The following is a 17,764-nucleotide window of genomic DNA, read 5'->3' as shown; positions in this document are numbered from 1 at the left end:
GCAGCTATGCTAGTTGTATTGTTGTGCATGGGACAATTAAAGCTCTCCAATCTTTAATAAGTGAATGCATAAACATACACTGCCCTCATGACAGCCTTATCAGGTGTGTGCAGGTTAAAAGCTCAACCCTGACCCCTTATAAGAGTAGTACAACATGTGCCCCGATGATGAAATGTGCTTTGTGTGTGTGTGTAGGCTGTGGTGTTCCACTAATCAATAGTGCTGGTGAACAGAGAGAGGGGGGGCTGTTGAGCTCACACAGGTTTAGGTCCCTGGTGATATGAAGGTTGCAGATTTTCAGAACAAAACATCATCAGGTGTTAGATTATGTCAATGCACACCCACCTTTCTTGAACTCCTCCAGCATGGCATCCAGCTTTGTGTCATGAAACACAAAGTGCACAGGGTGGTTATAGAACTTGGTGATGGTCTTTAGGTTTGTGCAGTCGTCCGGGTCCACGAAGGCCAAGTCCTTCACATACAGGATGTCCACGATGTTGGACCGCTCCTCATCATACACGGGTATGCGCGTGTATCCGCTCTCCATGATCTCTGACATAGTGTTGAAGTCCAGCACAGCATCTGCCTGGATCATAAAGCAGTTGGCTATGGGAGTCATCACATCCTCCACAGTTTTGGTCCTGAGCTCCAGGGCTCCCTGGATCATGTTAAGCTCCTCTTTGACCAGGTCATTATAAGGCTCTGTCACTTTAAGCATCTCCACCAACTTCTCTCTGTTGTACACAGTGCCGATCTCCTGTCCCAGCAGGAAATCCAACAGCTTGCTGACGGGAAAGGACAGAGGAAAGGTAAGGAACATGAAGAACTTTGTGACCAGGATCGTGTTTGCTCCCACAGCCAACCCGTGACGCGAGCACAGCGCCTGGGGGACGATCTCCCCAAATATGACAATGCCAATTGTAGAGGCGACCACGGCGCCCAGACCTGACCCGATGAGGTCATCGAGGAGGATGGTGAGGGTGGTGTTCACCAAAACGTTACCCAGGAGAAGCGAGCATAGGAGATAGTTGCCTTTGCTGCGGATCGGTTCGATTTTCCTCGCATATTTCTTCTCCTTGTCGGTGCCGCAGCTCTGAACGATCCGCAGCTCCATGGGGTCCAGCGCCATGAGCCCCAGGTTCAACCCGCTGAACATGCCCGAGAGGACCAGCAGGCACGAGATCATGATGACCTGCAGCCACATGGGTAGCAGCGACTTCTTCTCCTCCACCACCAGCATCCGGCCATCGCTGTCCCCCAGCTGCACCCACCTGCCGTCCGTGCTCAACGTGCACAGAGCGTATTCTTTCTTCTGGTCGCTTTTGCGCAGCGGCTTAATGTGCACGTTGAGCAGTCCCGACGTGCCCCGGCTGCTCACGTTTATGAAGTTCCCGACGGTGATGTCCTGCGTGAAATCCGCACAAGTTTTATCGAGCGCGTCCATCATGCCGCTGCCGCCCCGGGCCGCCGCCACCACCGTCCCCTTCTCCTCCTCCTCCTCCTCCTCCTCCTCCTTCTTGACCTCTGTGAACTGGATCTCAGACCAGGCGCCCGAGTGAAGCTGGACCCCGTAAAACCGGAGCTGCACGGAGCTCTCCTCGGTCACCTGGATGACACCCTCGTCAGTGGTGCTGGCCGGCTTGTTGCTCCTCTCCAGCCTCATGCCGAGCACCTGACTCCCACCGCCTCCGCCGCCGCCTCCCCTTCCACCGCTGACACCGGGCCCAGCGGCTGCCACCAACTCTGTCCGACCGCTCCACAGACAGATAACCACGGTGAGAATGTAACCCTGCTGTCCACTCCATTCTGTCGCCATGTTTGTTTCTGTGCTCGGCGACCTGGGAGCTGACGTCATTTACTCATGTCCAAGCAGCTCCTCCCTCTCCCCCCATTCCCGCTATCTCTCACATACGCTCACTCATACACGGACACATACACACATTAACACCGACTGCCGGACAGCGACATGTAGAGCTGATAAACAAACACACTCACGCTCCTTGCAGGTCACACACGCTCCTGGTGACGCTTCGCTATCATTTTTCTGCAGCAACACTCACACTCCCCCCGCCTCAGTGCCCGGCCACGTTACTCCCCGCTGGGCTCGGGGCACTGCGGCACACAGCAGGACGGACGCTGCTGCTGCTGCTGCTGTCCCTGGCCACCGATTTCTCATCCAATTGTATCCAAAGCCAGTTGCGGTTATGTAAAGGCACATGGCATCTGTGTACATCCCCCCGCCCTCCATCCTCATCCTGCACCAGCCTGCATCCCGCTGGCACGATGCCCGGCCAGGGATGCTAGATGCAGGGGACGTTTATTTATTTCCTGAGAGACAAACTCTGTGGAGCCAGGATATAGCCCGTTTGTATAATGATAATAATTACATAAGCTGTCTGTATCAGTTCAGTTAAGATGTGGAAAAGCCTAATAATTTCCGAGGTTGACTATTACATTACTGCATCACTGCATTGTCACGGATTTTTTTCCCAGTGCAGTGTTTATTAGCCATCTTTATTTATTATTAGATCCTAATATTCGCTAATTAGCTGTTATGTAATAAGCCAATAACGTTAAAAGTCCTTTCCTGTAGCGTCACCCAGTGGCCACACCACTTATCAAAACTGTACTTAGGTCTGAGGTAAAATTATTTCTGAGGGGCCGAGCGTGCCAAAATTAATACAAATACAATGGTTATCATATCGTCTTGTCTCCGTGCCATTTTGTCTATTTTGTCTCTTTATGTGAGTCTTTTTGTGTTTATTTGTTGTTATTTTGTATTGCCGATGCCTGGGTCCAGGGAACAACCCTAACTGAACACATTACGAAGCATTCTGACCGATTTCCTCTTTTAAAGCGATGTGCACAGACACAGACATTTTTCTTTAGTCACAGCATGCGAATTTTAAAACGAAATGAACGTTTGTTCCTTTCACATGGTTTGATTTCATGGTGATGTCTATGGCTTCTAGACTTCAGGCAGTCACTGACGCTTCAGAAAATGAGAGACTATGTAAAAAAATGTATGTAATTCCCCAACAGTGTCTAATCTAAAGTATTTGTTAAACAAACAGAATTAAAGCTGAAAGTTTGCAGTCACATACTGATTATTATGTGTTTCTGTAATACCACACTTGCATGTGCTTGAACATAAGGGATACTGTATTAAAAAACAGTACAAAAGGTTTGTATTTATGAATAAAAATTTATTTATTAAAATTCCACAATGACAGAGTTTCCAATGATTAAGAAATAAACCAGCATCATTTTACATCATGACGTCATGCTTCTTTAGATTGTGGATCAATTATAATTATGTACATCTTTAATTTCAAGAGATTATAGTGCAGCAATCAGTAATTTTAAAGGCCATTATTATCCAGTTTGAGCAGAGTGGAGGTACACTTATCAAACAAAACTTCAGAATTTGATTTGATAAATAGCCCCAGAAAGTAATTTGACTGTTTTGCCTCTGTGCATGTTTGTACCAGAAAAACTATTTGTACTTGTGGACTTTATATGCAATTGGCACATAAACTAAGCCTACCCATTACGTTCTGGTGTTATTTTTCTTTTCTTTTTTTACTCTTAGGCTGTTAAACACAACTGAGTCTATAGGTGAAAAATTAACACTATCTTTTAAATATAAATTTAAAGAAATAGTCAGTTACAATCCATTATTCTCACATGTCTAAAAGATAGAATTGTGATATTGCTAAGTTGGTTAATTTACACAGTCTACATTTATGACACCTTTCTTTCAAATAGGCTAAACTTTTTTTTAAATGTAGTAGCTCTGTTCCAATCTTACCCACCAAAGTGCCTAAAATGCACACTTGTAATACTGTATTACTTTACAGTGTGTTTTCTCTAACACGGAAGTTTGTATTACTTAACCTCTTAAACCATATTTCCACTGGTTAATCCTGGCGTGTTTTGTATCATGAAGGTAGTTAGCTTCTTATGAGGGTATATTGCCATGGTAAATTGTACTGTTGTTGAGCAGGATATGTTCCAAATTCCAGCTCTAAGCATTCATTTGAATTCAATTTTTATATTTATTCTTTACATGCTCTCAAACAGCTAATAACAATCCAGGCAGCAGAATAAAACCTAAAACTCTCTTTTAAAAAATAATGAAATGTACAAGCTGATAACCAGCTAATAACCAGGTTAGTGGATGAATCCAGATTACAAAAAGACACCCTGGATATGTTCAACTCTCTTCATAGAACAGGCCCAGATTACAAAAACAAAACATGTCAATATTAAGACAGAGAAACTATGTACAAGATGCAAAACTACCACAAGGAGCTGAACACATCTACACAGACAGGATGACTATAAAGAGACAAATATGGCAACAAAAACATGATGTTGTGGGCCTTTTAAAACTTAAGGGCTTTTTTTTCTTGTATCCATCCCAAACTGACGCACTTATACAAAGCACTTATATTATACTATATTTCACAAAGCACGTATATATGAACATCTTACTAATATATTACCATATTAATTACAAAAATTACTAGAACACAGTAAATCTTTACAAATGTGGTCCTTCAGTATTAAATGATGAGCTTGTACAGTTAATTGTGGTTCTGGTTTGAAATGCTGTATAAAGTAAACATTTCTTTTTGTTACTGTTGTTCTGAATGGTTCTTCTTTGCAGTGGAAAACAATGGCTACATTACACCGTGGGCAAACCAACCCTGTTATTTCTCTCAATTTGTTTAATATTTCCCTTAATAATACTGTATGTACCACTCAATACTAGCTAAAGCTACCACTAAAAGATGCTGAAGTAAACCTTCAGAAGTCTGTGGAAAGCTCTCCAATTAAAGTAACTCATCTGTTACATTAACTACAAGCCAAACACACCTAACAGTGTTTAATTATAATGTGTACAGTGTCCTAAATGTATGTGTAAATACATGTTCAGAAATGATCTCATGATTTAGCGTTTGATTGAGAAATATATATTGATTGATGATTTAGATATTTTGTTTAACTTCCCTCACAAGCTTAACTCACAGACTACATATAGATGAATTACATGAAGTTTGTGATCAAAATGGGGCTGAACCCCCCCCCCCCCAGCGATAATTCCCTTGAGAGGGGGTAGATGCCAAAAATAGAGCTCAAAATGAATCAGATGTATACAAAAACATCTTTTTTGCTGATTCAAAGTGACCAGTAGAATCAGCTATCATGGGTTGTTTAGCAATTAGTCAGGTAAACTTCAAGTTTTAATCAGTGAAAAGTTCTATAAAGATAAAGAAAGCTGCAGATTCAGCTGTGACTCCCAAATTCAGCCTGGTTTTAAGTCACTTCGTAATAAAATTACAACAAATGTATGCATGTGTGTATCATGAATTCATACATACTGAACGCAGTGGAAGAAGTGGAGGTAATTTAGCCCCGATGGGATGACATAGCTAACTAGTAACAAAGATCAGAACTGTGTCCTCTCAGCTGTGGGTGTCCTCACTGTAGCCTTCCATCACCACTGCTGCGTGGATATTGCATCAGAACATCTGCCGGTGGAATAACTTCAACCTTGTATCTCACTTTCTTGGACTGAAGGATGCTGTAGCTGTTATCAAAACACAGCACATCTGCACAAAGCAAAGGATACAGTCACTAACAGCTAAGAAAAGCTATCATCCTGTAAACGCATAAAATACTTTATTGATCCCACAAGGGAAATCACCGCGTTACAGCTACACTTCTAAATCACTCTATAAATGTGACAGGTTGTGTTTTAATAAGAATTTTGTTGATTCTGAATATGTGAACACCCTATAGCATCCAAAGAAGAGCTAGCCTTTTGCTACATTCTCTGTCCAGATGATCCCTCACTGCTTTCACATAAAGGTCATACTGGATTAGCGAGAGCCTTCACTGTATTATGACTGTAAGACACTCACTGTTGTACCTCTGTCCTGATATCAATGACAATTTAAACCAAAATTTCACATCTGGAGTCATCACTACATAACATTTATTGGCACTTGATTTTCAGTCCAGTTTTTATGTAATTTGGTATACCTCAACTTCTCATCTGCTGTAGGTAATTTTTTTAGGTCTGCCACATTTTCTTTTGTCCTCCACTTGACAGTTTCCTCACATTTTCTAAGGACCCACTGCATACAATGTTGAGATATGCCAAGTTTTTGGCCAATAGCTCTTTGGGAATCACCTTGTTAGTGCAAAAGTACTATTGTATGCCTATTAAACTGTTATCTTTGGTGGTTTGAAAGGCAGTCTGACATTTAGCTAAGGAAAAGGGAATAAATTATGTGCTTTGTGTTTTTACAACAGGCTGCTAGTAACGAGGTACGTAAAGTTACAATTTAAAATTGAATTTAAGTTATCCGTTATGTCCATTGAGTTAGGAGCCTTGAATATGCTTAAATGATTCACATGTCAATTGTTAAAGTGCCTCAACAAACAAACAAAAAGGATTCCTATATAAACGGTCTTTGAATAGAGTTTGAAAGATCTTTAGAAAGCTGGAGGACTGTTGCTCAAGTCCACTTAAAGAAAAAATAACAAGAAAGTCTGGCGCATTGGAAGCAAAATGAAATGAGCAATTTTCATTGTTACAGACTAATTTTGCAGACATTACTGCAAAAGTACCTGTACACACAGCTGTGAGTTACTTACAGACTCCGGGCTCAGGACAGGTGAGGCAGCTATCTTCAGGGACCAAGTGTGCATTGTAGCGCTCGCTGGGTAGAACTTGCTGCATGTCAGCTATCTTCTGTTGGCTGCCCTCTTTAGTCCTCTTGTACACTCCAAACCCAATATCTGCTCCATCACTGGCAAACTGCCACCTGACAAGCAATAATGAATTCATCATGAGTGGCAGCTTTAGTATTTTTTTTAAATTTAATTTAATTTTAAAGTCTATATCACTAAATCACCACAAACACACACTACAAGTCAGTGATTCATTGTTCTCAGAACACAGAATAAACCTGCTGTACCTCAGGAGGCTGCTGGCTGCAGGAACATCATACTCCAGCTGGATGACAGAGCCACGGCTGATGGTCACACTTTTGTTATACTGAACCTTCACTGAATCCTGCACATAGTAGGACTTGGGAACTGTACCACCAAAATTGATCTGCAACCACAATACGCAAAAACACGCATCACTTTAGTCTCCAATTTTAGAGGAACAGCATTGTATTTAATCAGTCTTTCCCTCTGTTCTCACCATGGTTCTGCATTCGGGGTCTCCATCTGGGTCAGTCAGAGTTCCTCCATACACCACTGGAAGCTGATCTGGGTCAATATGTTCACGTAGCACTTCTTGCCAGTTACCTGTAAACACAATATTGTAATTTAAAACTTTTTAGTTTAATAAGACTGCTTTGTTTCATGACCTTAGTTCCTTTATAGGTTGACATTCGTGTAGATGAAAAGAGTAAAATTATAAACTCTAAATAGTAAATATAAGAAAGACTGCATATTGACCATAGGGGTCAGGTGCAATGTGTGCCAGGTAGCACAGAAGCCCTGGTGGATCGATCCCCAGCTACCAAAATTGGGACATGGGATGTCAACTCTCTGGCGGGGAAGGAGCCCACCAGAGATTCGTCCCAGCTCATCCTCATGAGATATAGTTGGGCTCACCTCAACGCACGGCTTGGGGTCTAGAACCAGTCTCCTGGAGCCGGGATGGACTCTGTGTTAGTCTAGAGTTGCCCTGGGTGAGAGGCATAATTGGGAGGAATGGCCTCCTGGATCTGAACCCAAGCTGTGTTTTATTGTTGGATTTCTGTCCAAACCACAGTTTGTCCAAAACAAACACCATGTTTTAGCATAAGTTAAAACATGGTGGTCCACATGGCACCAGGAAGCTCTAGGCAGTAGGTCGATGATCGATTTCATAATTGTATCACCAGACCTGTGGTCATTCAGTCCTTATAGAAACATTGCAAGAGCTTGGTCCGCATAGCCAGCGATAAGTTCATGATGATCTCTGCCAGGGCTGCCCTTTGTCATCCATTCTGTTTGTAATTTTTATGGACAGAATTTCTAGACGTAGCCAAGTAATGGAAGGCTTTCACATGGGTGGTCTCAGAATCCCGTTTCTGCTTTTTGCAAGTACTTTGTTACTTCAGCATGCTAATGTTAGCATCAAGATCAAGTAAAGACTCAGAAAACACTGGGATAAAGAAAAGTTGTCTTACTTCCTAAAACAATGATCTTGCGCCGTGTTTCCTCACACAGAAAGTGTTTGATCAGGTTGTAGGCCACAGGAAACATTTTGGGCGCTGCAGCAAAAGATACAAATTATCAACCAAAATTCTGAAACAGAACGTGGAAATCAAATATGCAGACAAATGGTCTTATGTACCTTTGATGAGAAACACCCTCTTCAAGCCTTCAGGATAGTTGTCTTCAAACATGGTGAGGATCTACATGGCCGAAAGCAGTAATGACACATAGATGTTTCGTGTGTATGAGTGGGTGATTGTTACAAAAGCTGATAACAAACCTCTCCATAGGTCTCAATAGCAGGTTTCCAAATGTGCTTCAATCCAAGTCCTTCACAGTCATAGATTAGAGTGATGGATTCAATGTACTTCCCCAACTGAGAGAGAGACACAGTAACATTAGAAGAGACGAGCAGAGAGGAGTGGAAAGGGAAGAACAGAGAACTCCTGGCTGACCTTTTCAGACTGTTTTTGACATTCCTGCCGTAGCATCTCTGTGTTTTGGATCTTAGTCTTCAGGAAGTCCTGTTTGGTGGCTGACATCAGCAGACCTTTAGGATCCAGAGGGCCAATCACATCGTACCAGACTGGACTTCCCTCACGGTCATAGCCACACATCCCTCCAGATACATACTTCTCAATCACCTGAGAGATGGATTCATAAAGAAAAAAATGTGACCTTCAAAAACTAAAGAGTCTGAAAGACTGCTCATTTAACAACAGTCCCCTTCATCCTCAGTTCAGACTACTTTTTCACAAATATTAGCTAAAAAGAAAATGCAGTAGGTTACCTCTGGAGGTTTCCAGTCAGATAGGATGGTGTCTACTTTCATCTGTTCCCTAAACACCACATGCTGCAGAGGTCGAAGACAACAAGGCTGGGTAAGTTAAAGACTAAAGCTTACAAAAACCAGGCAAACACAGAGTAATGTGTTTCCCCACAAATGCTCCAGCTGTCAAAGACACTCTATAGCTATTATTCTAGAAATGATTTCATGTTTTGAAATGGAAGAAGCTTTTTTCATGCTTTACTTTATTTTCTGTTTCATATACACAGTATATACTGTTACAATGGTTGGCTGCTTATATTAAATATGTCTAGAATTTCAGACAAAGAGTCCATTAAGTAACCTCTGTGAGCCCAATGCTCTGCCCTCAGACTGTTCTAAACATTCTGCTTTCACTAAGTTTTTCCACTCTTGGATTTGTTTGATGTCAGTGAGAGCAGATATCACTAATATGATCATCTCAACTACACAGTTCTGGTGGTGTATTTCATAAGCCCAACTCACCTGTGCCTTTATCACTTTATCACTCAGCCAATCACAATGAGGATTATTTTAAACTGTGAATTCTGAAAAGATATATAGCTGGAAATATGTGCACTAGGTTCCCTAAAACTATAGGCATAAAGTCTGATCCATTAATTCCATGAATTTACTTTACTATACATTGTCCTATATTACTTTGTCCTTGAACATGAAAAGAGTCACTAACTAAATTCCCTAGAAAGAGGGCCACAAGTCAAACACTGGATTAATCTTTAACATTGCACTGTGTTATATAAACTCGTCATTTTATGTAATATCTAAAAGGTAAATACAGTTTTAATGGATTTAATACATTTAGTACAGAGATTTGAAAAGCAGCACCAGGTAGAAATACGTGTTGGGTGTTAGTTGGGTACTTGAAGAGCAAACAGGCTCTCACCGTCTGAACAACACAGAGCTTACCTTCCTGATCATGCTTTCAGCTTTGTGAACATTGAAGCTACGGGCTGGAAAAAAGAAAAGAAAAAAATCCCACATTAGACACATACAATCAAACTGACAACGCCACTTCTGTAACACTGAAATGCCAGGTTACTGTGAGACACTATGAGAAGACACCATCTTCTGGGAAAATAAAATACCTATTTTAACTAAGAACAAAGAAAATACATTTCTTCCTTTATAGTTTTTTTTTTTAAATTTGGTTTGTGGTTGCCAGTTTATTACTTTTTAAATGGAAAACTATAGGACACCTGAAAAGAAATCTTTCTTCACCCTCCCCTTTTTTCTCAAACATCTCAACAAATCACCACCAAAAGATAAAGAAAATTTTTTTTCAAAAAGAATCCTTAAAAAGTTAGCCATGATACTATCCAAGCAATATTAAACATTTTAATACAAATAATTAGCCCTTTAAGTAGATTGATCATGATTGCATACAGAAGAGGAAAGTAAACTTAAAAGACCATCAACAATATCTGATGATCATAAAACAGAAACCTTATGATACTTTTTTTTTTTTTTTACTCAAGCGAAGAGACTGGCCAAGGTTAACACAAATATTGAACTGCAGACACAGAGACCCCGTTTATCTGAGTCCCTCTGAACTATGGACCTTTAAACAGGTGAGTGAACAGACAGGGCCCTGCATTATTGATCAGAGCATAAATCACCTAAGTCACTGATTCAAAATGCCGTAACAGTATCTCCAACCAAGAAAACACTGTTTCTGAGCATTTGTGCTCTCTGTTCAGAAAGATCTGAAATAGTCAGAGCTGACTTTTGCTAGAAAAGTGTCTTCTTTCAAACATTTTACCCTATTATTAGCTTCAACAGGGAAATTAATTGGTGTTGTGTGTCTTTTAGTTAGTTTCTTTGTCAGATTATTTTAAAAATTATAATAAAAAAAAGGTTTGAATAACAATGTGACTTTTGGACGCAATCCTAATCAACAAATTCACCAAAGATTTATTTACCATTTTTGAAATACATATCAAATTGAAATAAGCAAAATTGTGAGACATTTTCTTGAGGTTGTCAAGAACATATCACAGGCTTTCAGATCCAGATGTTCTCCTGGATTCAGGGAATCAATTCATGCGTGGTGTGGAGTGAGGGAATTTAGACCTTGATGGTAATATGTAGTGTCAGACTGCGGTTGTTGTAGAACTGTTCTGGTTTCTGTTGAAGCATCATCCAGTACCCATGTACACATGTACAATGGGTGCTGTAGTTGGTGAAAGGTGAAAACACCAAACGAGCATTCTAATCTGTGTCTAACTTTCTAAACCAGATCACCCAGACTGTAATCTGTTCTTCACTCGAACCATACCTTAAACTAATCAGTCAAACTCTAATGTATAGTCTGATGTGTTCTTTCACATGGTAGCATCAAGGAGTGAATGCACTGACCAGCTGACATGATACTTTTACTGCAGTTTACAATTTGACAAAACTAAAGCTAGTGTCAAGTTTCAAAATGATTAGAAACTATGTCAGATTCTCGCAGGGACTGCCCTCAAAGCTCTACCTATTTCATGATACTTCATAAAGATTTAGAACTCAGTTTGACTTTTGTGTTATTAAATACAGGAAGACAAAAAATATCAGTCTTTTTAAAAATCACCAGGACAACTTAATTAAATTGTAGCTCAGCTGAAACAGCAGCAGTCAGTGCTTTGAAGCTTACTCTTGATCAAGCTTGGAGACCAAGACCAAGTCTGGTTTTGCACAGCAGAAAACAAACATTTACACTGAGAATGGCATTGACTCCATGTTCATTCTCTTTAAACTGTCAGACAAAACTGATAGGTAAGAAATCAATGATTAACTGAAAGACGACTAAGGCTTTCATAAATAACCTGATTAAAAACAAACAAACAAAGGGTATTGTTGTTACTACACCGCATTTTAGTAGAGAGTGTTATGCCATATATGCCACTTTATATCTCACATAAAAATAGTATATCACAACTTTTTTGGAAGGTAACCTTATCTAACTAAATGCTAAAACATTACAGGTCACATGTAAAGATGGCAGCCAGTAGGTCATTAGCCTAGCGGAAAGAGAGGCAACAGATGGCATAACTGAGTTCACAGGGGGTTTTTTTGCAAGGGGGGGGGGCTGTTTCCCTGAATGCATCATAATGCATCATCCTGCTCTGGTTCAAGTATAAAATATATGGTTAACTTTTTGAAGCAGACACAGAACAGATGCAAGTAGTCAAAAGCAGGACAGTTAATTACTGATTTCTTGTCTTTACATCATCAAATACCAACTAAAGCACAGGATTTTGAGAAAACTGAACAGCAGAGAACTCAGGCTGAGATTTTTCACTGTCAGCATCTTGGTGTTTAAACTCAGTCATGATTAAAGTTGAGTGGATCTTACTGAGAAACAGAGGGACACTGCAAGCCCAATGGTCAGTTTCACTGTGCTTTATCCTCCCTTTGAACTAAAAGTAAACATCATGATGTGTTCAGTAAGCCACTGAAACCACAAACTGTTTACTGAGGTCACAGATCACAAGAGTTGATGAGTCAATAGCTTAGACTTCTTTGAGTCTGACTCAGTAATGGCTCACTGCTGGCCATTAGAAAGAGTCCAGGTTTATCCATGCCCATATTTTATATACATCATGTAGCCTGTCTGTGCTAAGAAGCTGGAGGAGACATGTTCTATCGGAAAGTCTTTTCAAGTTTGAGCATCATGTTTCAGTTAAAGAGTGCAACAGTGAGCAGTGAGTCTTTACCAGCTTTTATCAGTACAAGAAATTTAAAATGCAGTTCTGTTAAAAACACAAGTGTCTTCGGGACAACATGTTTCATGTCTGTTTTTCTGGGCAGTTTTTCCCTCTTGAGCTGCATGGAATGGAGGGTAAACAAAAGAGTGACATTTGTAGCTACAGCATGTAAATGCACTTCATTTTAATACATGTTTTCCATCAGATTACAGGAAATAAAAAACATTTCAGTCTTTGATACAGACTGAACCCATGCTTCAAATATGTAGGTTAAAAAGGTTTTTTGTTTTTTGTCTGTCTTATTTTGCTTTTTTGGGTAGTTTATACCCATTGGGAGTATGTGAGCAGGTTTAAATATCTTTTATTACACGTGCCATGCAGTTAATCCCGATTTAACTACAAATCAGACAATATGCTACATCTATCAGCTGTTTAATCTAAACATTAGTAGGCAAAAGAACATGTAAGCTTTCTTTTTTATTCCCCAAAAATGAAACATCTGAGCACTTGTTCAACAACAAATGAATTCCCTCTGTAAACCCCCCCCCTGTCATTAGCACCTTTGCATTCACAAAAACTAGTTTCAAGACATGCCTAGCTAGCCTAAGTAATGCAAATTCTAATGCAACTGACAGCTCAAGTATCAGTTTCAAGTGGTGGATCAGGAGGGCACCAAGAAACCCAAGATGAGTGATTTTTCTTTAAGGTTAGGGAAGCAATTTTTAACCCATTTTGATGGTAGTTTAAAGCTACTGTTTATTAATTGAGCATTCTAGTAATTATTTCATCCTAATCAGGTAGTACTTTTTTCACATTTGGTATTATGTTCATTTGACAGTTCTTTATGATCTTAGTTTCTGTGCTTTATCACTGAAGTAAATGCTTAATAATTAATTAATTTAGTATTTATAAGTATACAAACGTTTACATTCATTCTGCAGTGCTTCTTGGTGTTTGGGCACCAGGAGCTACAGGCTGTTTAACACATGGAACAAGTTACTCATCAACAGAAACTAATGTCACATGCAAACCACAGAATAATATGTCAGATTAGAAGTTTTCAGAGTGAATGCAGAGTGAATGAGGTCAAATTTCAGGTTGATTTTTACATCAATCTGAAATTTAGATTAAAAATGTAGAAACAGAAAATGTGAAAATTAACAGTTTGGGTCATATTTATTTCAGTCAATCAACTGCAATGTACAAAAAAATCTAAAATGATTATATGTGCCATATGTGAAAACTGCACATATGGCACATTTTCATTGACTATTCATGCAAATAAATACATTCAGAATTTATCCTGATACATTTCTATGATAGAAGAGTCCTCTTTTGTTTGAGCCAACACTAACCATGATTCAGTAATATTAATTTGACAGGTTATTCGATAAACTGACTTTCTAAAGAATGGAAAGTCAGTTAATGCAGCCAGAAAAGGTTGTTTTTTGGGTTTTTTTAAAAAACAACAACAATGTTTTCTGATGTATATCAGCTCTTCCTGCAGCTGCTCTGCTTGTATGGAAAGAATAGATGGGGATAAAAATCATCACCATTCATTAAACCTTAATAACTGGAAACACAAGTTAGCATAATAAAACTGAAGTTACTTCTAATTTCTGATTTATTACACTTTACATAATCAGTTGCGATAATTGAATTTACTCGAGTACTGTATGAGGTAGGTATATTTCCACATTTAAATTATGTTTACTTCATTTACTCCACTTCCTTTATATAAAATCTTTAATTATTTTTTGTATGTTAGTAAACTTCCTTCCAAGTATAAGCCCATGTGAAAATACTATGTTTCTTTATCTCCAGTCAGGTTTGATTTCTTTTTAGGTCTCACTGGACCCTTAAACACAGCATCAGATAGAATGCAATTCCAATGCTATTCAGAGAAAGGGAGGCCTTCTCCCTCATTCTAAGCTCACATGTTTAATGCATTACTCAATGACTTTTATTTCACTGGCAGTGGAAATTAACAAGAAGACTGATTTAAAACCACCTTATTAAAAGTCTGGAGTCCTTATACCACGCACTTCAGATTCAGATCGTTTAGTAAAATGACACAATAAACTTACTACGTAAAAGGTTTTGCCCCTCTTGTGTTAGAGGCATGAAATTTAATATAATGCAGTATTCCCTCCCCCCCCAAAAAAGAAAAGAAAAACTCAAATTTGTAGGCAATAATAGATAATCAACATGAACGCATAGGTTATATCTATGAGATCAGTCCCTTGAAAGAAGTATTCTGCCGATACTGAACCGCAGCACGGTGGCACGGTGGTTAGCACTGTTGCCGCACAGCAAGAAGGTCCTGAGTTCAATTCCACCATCAGGCCGGGGTCTTTCTGTGTGGAGTTTGCATGTTCTCCCCGTGTTTGCGTGGGTTCTCTCCGGGTACTCCGGCTTCCTCCCACCGTCCAAAGACATGCAGCTTGTGGGGATAGGTTAATTGGATAAGCCAAATTGCCACTAGGTGTGAATGTGAGTGTGAATGGTTGTCTGTCCCTATGTGTTAGCCCTGCGACAGACTGGCGACCTGTCCAGGGTGTACCCTGCCTCTTGCCCTATGACAGCTGGGATAGGCTCCAGCGCCCCCCGCGACCCTGAAAAGGATAAGCGGAAGCGAATGGATGGATGGATGAACCCTCCATCTCTGGTATGGCTACACTCTTGCACTGAAACTGGATTTAGTTTCATGTTCGGAACAGGTTTGTTTGTTTATTCCTACTCAACTGCTTTAAATATCAGAGTTTACCAGAGACTGAAGGTAGCCTCAGGCATTATAAGGCTGCCAGTATACTTGTAGAGTATAATGGCAGCCATGAAAAGTTCGTGGTATACCACAAGCTTTCATTCTGTGCAAAAATATCCCGTGTTACTGAAATCTTTAATTTATAGCATTATTAGTTGTTTAGCCTCTATATGAGGGTCTTTAACAGCTTTTATGCCTGTTAGCTGCCACAAGTACTGATACAGGAAATCTTTAATATGTCACCCAATAGTCCTTACAATACAACATGTCTGGGTAGCAGAGAATCATCTTTTCGCTCACTGTTACAGCAGAGAACAGATGCAAACACAATGCTCTGGCCTCTGTTACGCTGGGCCATCTGATATGTGCTGTTTATATTCATTAAGCCGTTTGAAATCAGATTTTTCCTTTGTTGATTTTTGAAACATTTTACTTTGTTATTTAATAAATAATTTCATATTTGCATCCGACTTCATCCTTATTTTATTTGAGTCAATTTACTTTGGTTTACGTTTCGTTTTTAACTTTTATTGACCCTCATACCTTTCCACTTATTTTGTTATATGTTTGTTGTGTTTCACTCAACGTTAAGTATCTTATCTTTCTTATCTTAAGATAGTTACAGCTTCTCAACACACCTGAACAGTGAGAATGCACACTTCATATCAGGGTTGGAGTCTGATAAGTAATTGGATTGACAAAGTCATTCTTGTAGTAGGGCAGAAGAATAAATTAACAGTAAGTGGCAATATTTAAGCACTTTCATTGAAATATTTGTAAATACACAGAACACTAACATATATGAAATATGTGTCAAAGTAAAACCGATTTATTAAACATATGGCAGCCTCTTTAAAAGAGAGACTGGCATACATTTAGTGTACTGAATCGAAGAGCTCTCCTTTCCACGTGATTTTTTGTTGTTAATTGTCACTCATCTTTTCCAGCTGGTTCTGTTTTTTTACATTCGTCTTTAGTCACTCTAGACTTGGGTGATTGTTGCTATAAACAGGTGGTTTCAGTGTGTGTTGTACATAAATGCAAGTCTCACCTCTGAGCCAGCGCAGGAGGTAGTGATCATGCTGCGCAGGCAAGCTTGGAAGGATGTCCTGAATCCTCTCCCGAAACTGGAAGTGAGAGAACCAGAGAGAAGACAAAGTTATTTTATTATTTAAGGAACAGTTTTACATTTGCAAAATTAGACTTGGTCGCTTTATTGCAAAGTAAGAGAGGTTTGATACCACTCTCATGTCTGTACATAACAGTGTGCAATCACAGGCAATCAAATATATGTTGGTCATACAAATATATGAAACTACAACCAGGAGATACCTAACTTATAATAAAGACTGTTAATGGCCCAAAAAGTACTAACTTGGCCTCATCAGTTCAAGCTACAAAATGATTTTTTTAATTTATTTGTAGTTTCAATTTATTCAAAAAGAGAATAGTTAAACTTTCCTCAAGGCTTAACCCACCACCCTAAATTTATGTTACAAGACAAGACATTAACATAAAGTGGTGTGTTTCGTTGTGTGGAAAAAAAAAAGATACACCCCAGTAAACTCACAGCATAATATCAACCAATTTTGATGAGACCAAAGACCAGAGTCAATGAGTTACTGCATATGACACTACCTCAAGCCCACAGATACAACAATTTGATAGATAAGAACAATTAAACCATTCAACTGAACATATATATCTGCATAACGTTAATTGTAAATGTCTTACCTCGGCTAAAATCTCAGCCTGCTTTGGGCTCAGGTCTCCTATTCGTCCACTCATCTCTGTGACCTTGTGTGTTTAATGGAAGCAGCCTATGTGAATGAACAGCACTTGGGGAAAATTGAGATAGAATAGTAAAAAAGCCACACCCCCTCACACACACACACCGACCCATCCCTACACAGAGATCTGCCCACACACCAAACACTCACACAAATAGGTGGACTTTCATCTTTTAGCTTAAAGATGTTTATATTTTGTCACCTTGTGAAACCTGATTACAGGCAGGGATGGAATGACTAATAGGGAGAGTCGGGTGAATACCCGATAAACTAATTCACTTTCACCTCGCTTTTGGGCCAGTTCAGTAAGGCCCATAAGTGCAACTCTTCCAAGTGCTCACTTATCACACCATTGCTAATTAAGTTACACCAAATCCCCATTAACTTTGGAGTTCACTTTAATATTGGGGCTTTGAATTTTAGAGCTTTGTATAGACATGCACCAGTGTACATATATACATCCCCA

The 17,764-nt window shown here is 39.6% G+C and overlaps 2 protein-coding genes across 3 annotated transcripts in view; both read right to left on the bottom strand.

Moving 5' to 3' along the window:
• Nucleotides 1-3,140, bottom strand: part of LOC146666493 (metal transporter CNNM4-like) — a 41,786-nt gene extending 38,646 nt beyond the window's left edge. The window contains exon 1 of one of the 2 annotated variants that reach the window (XR_014912775.1): nucleotides 346-3,136. Coding sequence is in view for 1 of the 2 variants with exons in the window: in XM_085414571.1 (XP_085270697.1) it covers nucleotides 346-1,855 (1,510 nt within the window). In the remaining variant the exon portion in view is untranslated. Of the gene's footprint in view, nucleotides 1-345 lie in introns of both variants that reach the window. The other variant, XM_085414571.1, reaches the window with a different exon arrangement.
• A 61-nt stretch (nucleotides 3,141-3,201) lies between these two features.
• On the bottom strand, nucleotides 3,202-17,755 carry LOC146666492 (SEC14-like protein 2). Its single transcript, XM_085414569.1, has 12 exons — nucleotides 17,243-17,755; nucleotides 16,560-16,635; nucleotides 9,965-10,008; nucleotides 9,023-9,085; nucleotides 8,688-8,876; nucleotides 8,513-8,608; nucleotides 8,372-8,432; nucleotides 8,205-8,288; nucleotides 7,226-7,332; nucleotides 6,993-7,132; nucleotides 6,670-6,839; nucleotides 3,202-5,618 (listed from the first exon to the last, which is right to left on the bottom strand). The coding sequence occupies exons 1-12, from the start codon at nucleotides 17,294-17,296 to the stop codon at nucleotides 5,488-5,490; spliced, it is 1,215 nt and encodes a 404-aa protein (XP_085270695.1). The 5' UTR covers nucleotides 17,297-17,755; the 3' UTR covers nucleotides 3,202-5,487.
• Between the last annotated feature and the right edge of the window lie 9 nt (nucleotides 17,756-17,764).

The sequence above is a fragment of the Rhamphochromis longiceps genome, linkage group LG7 (assembly GCF_057381845.1).
Source record: "Rhamphochromis longiceps isolate RC_006_pf linkage group LG7, R_longiceps_female_GT1.1, whole genome shotgun sequence".
In the NCBI taxonomy this organism is placed as follows: Eukaryota; Metazoa; Chordata; class Actinopteri; order Cichliformes; family Cichlidae; genus Rhamphochromis; species Rhamphochromis longiceps.
The sequence above is the reverse complement of the archived record's forward strand: the minus strand, read 5'-3'. Positions and strand labels throughout refer to the sequence as shown.

Excerpts from the sequence above, each read along its gene's own strand:
- LOC146666492 (XM_085414569.1), bottom strand. The coding sequence starts at position 17,296 with ATGAGTGGACGAATAGGAGACCTGAGCCCAAAGCAGGCTGAGATTTTA. Across the intron at positions 8,433-8,512 it reads CTATTGAGACCTATGGAGAG|ATCCTCACCATGTTTGAAGA; the intron begins GTTTGTTATCAG and ends TCGGCCATGTAG. Across the intron at positions 5,619-6,669 it reads CTGTCCTGAGCCCGGAGTCT|ATGTGCTGTGTTTTGATAAC; the intron begins GTAAGTAACTCA and ends TGCTTTGTGCAG.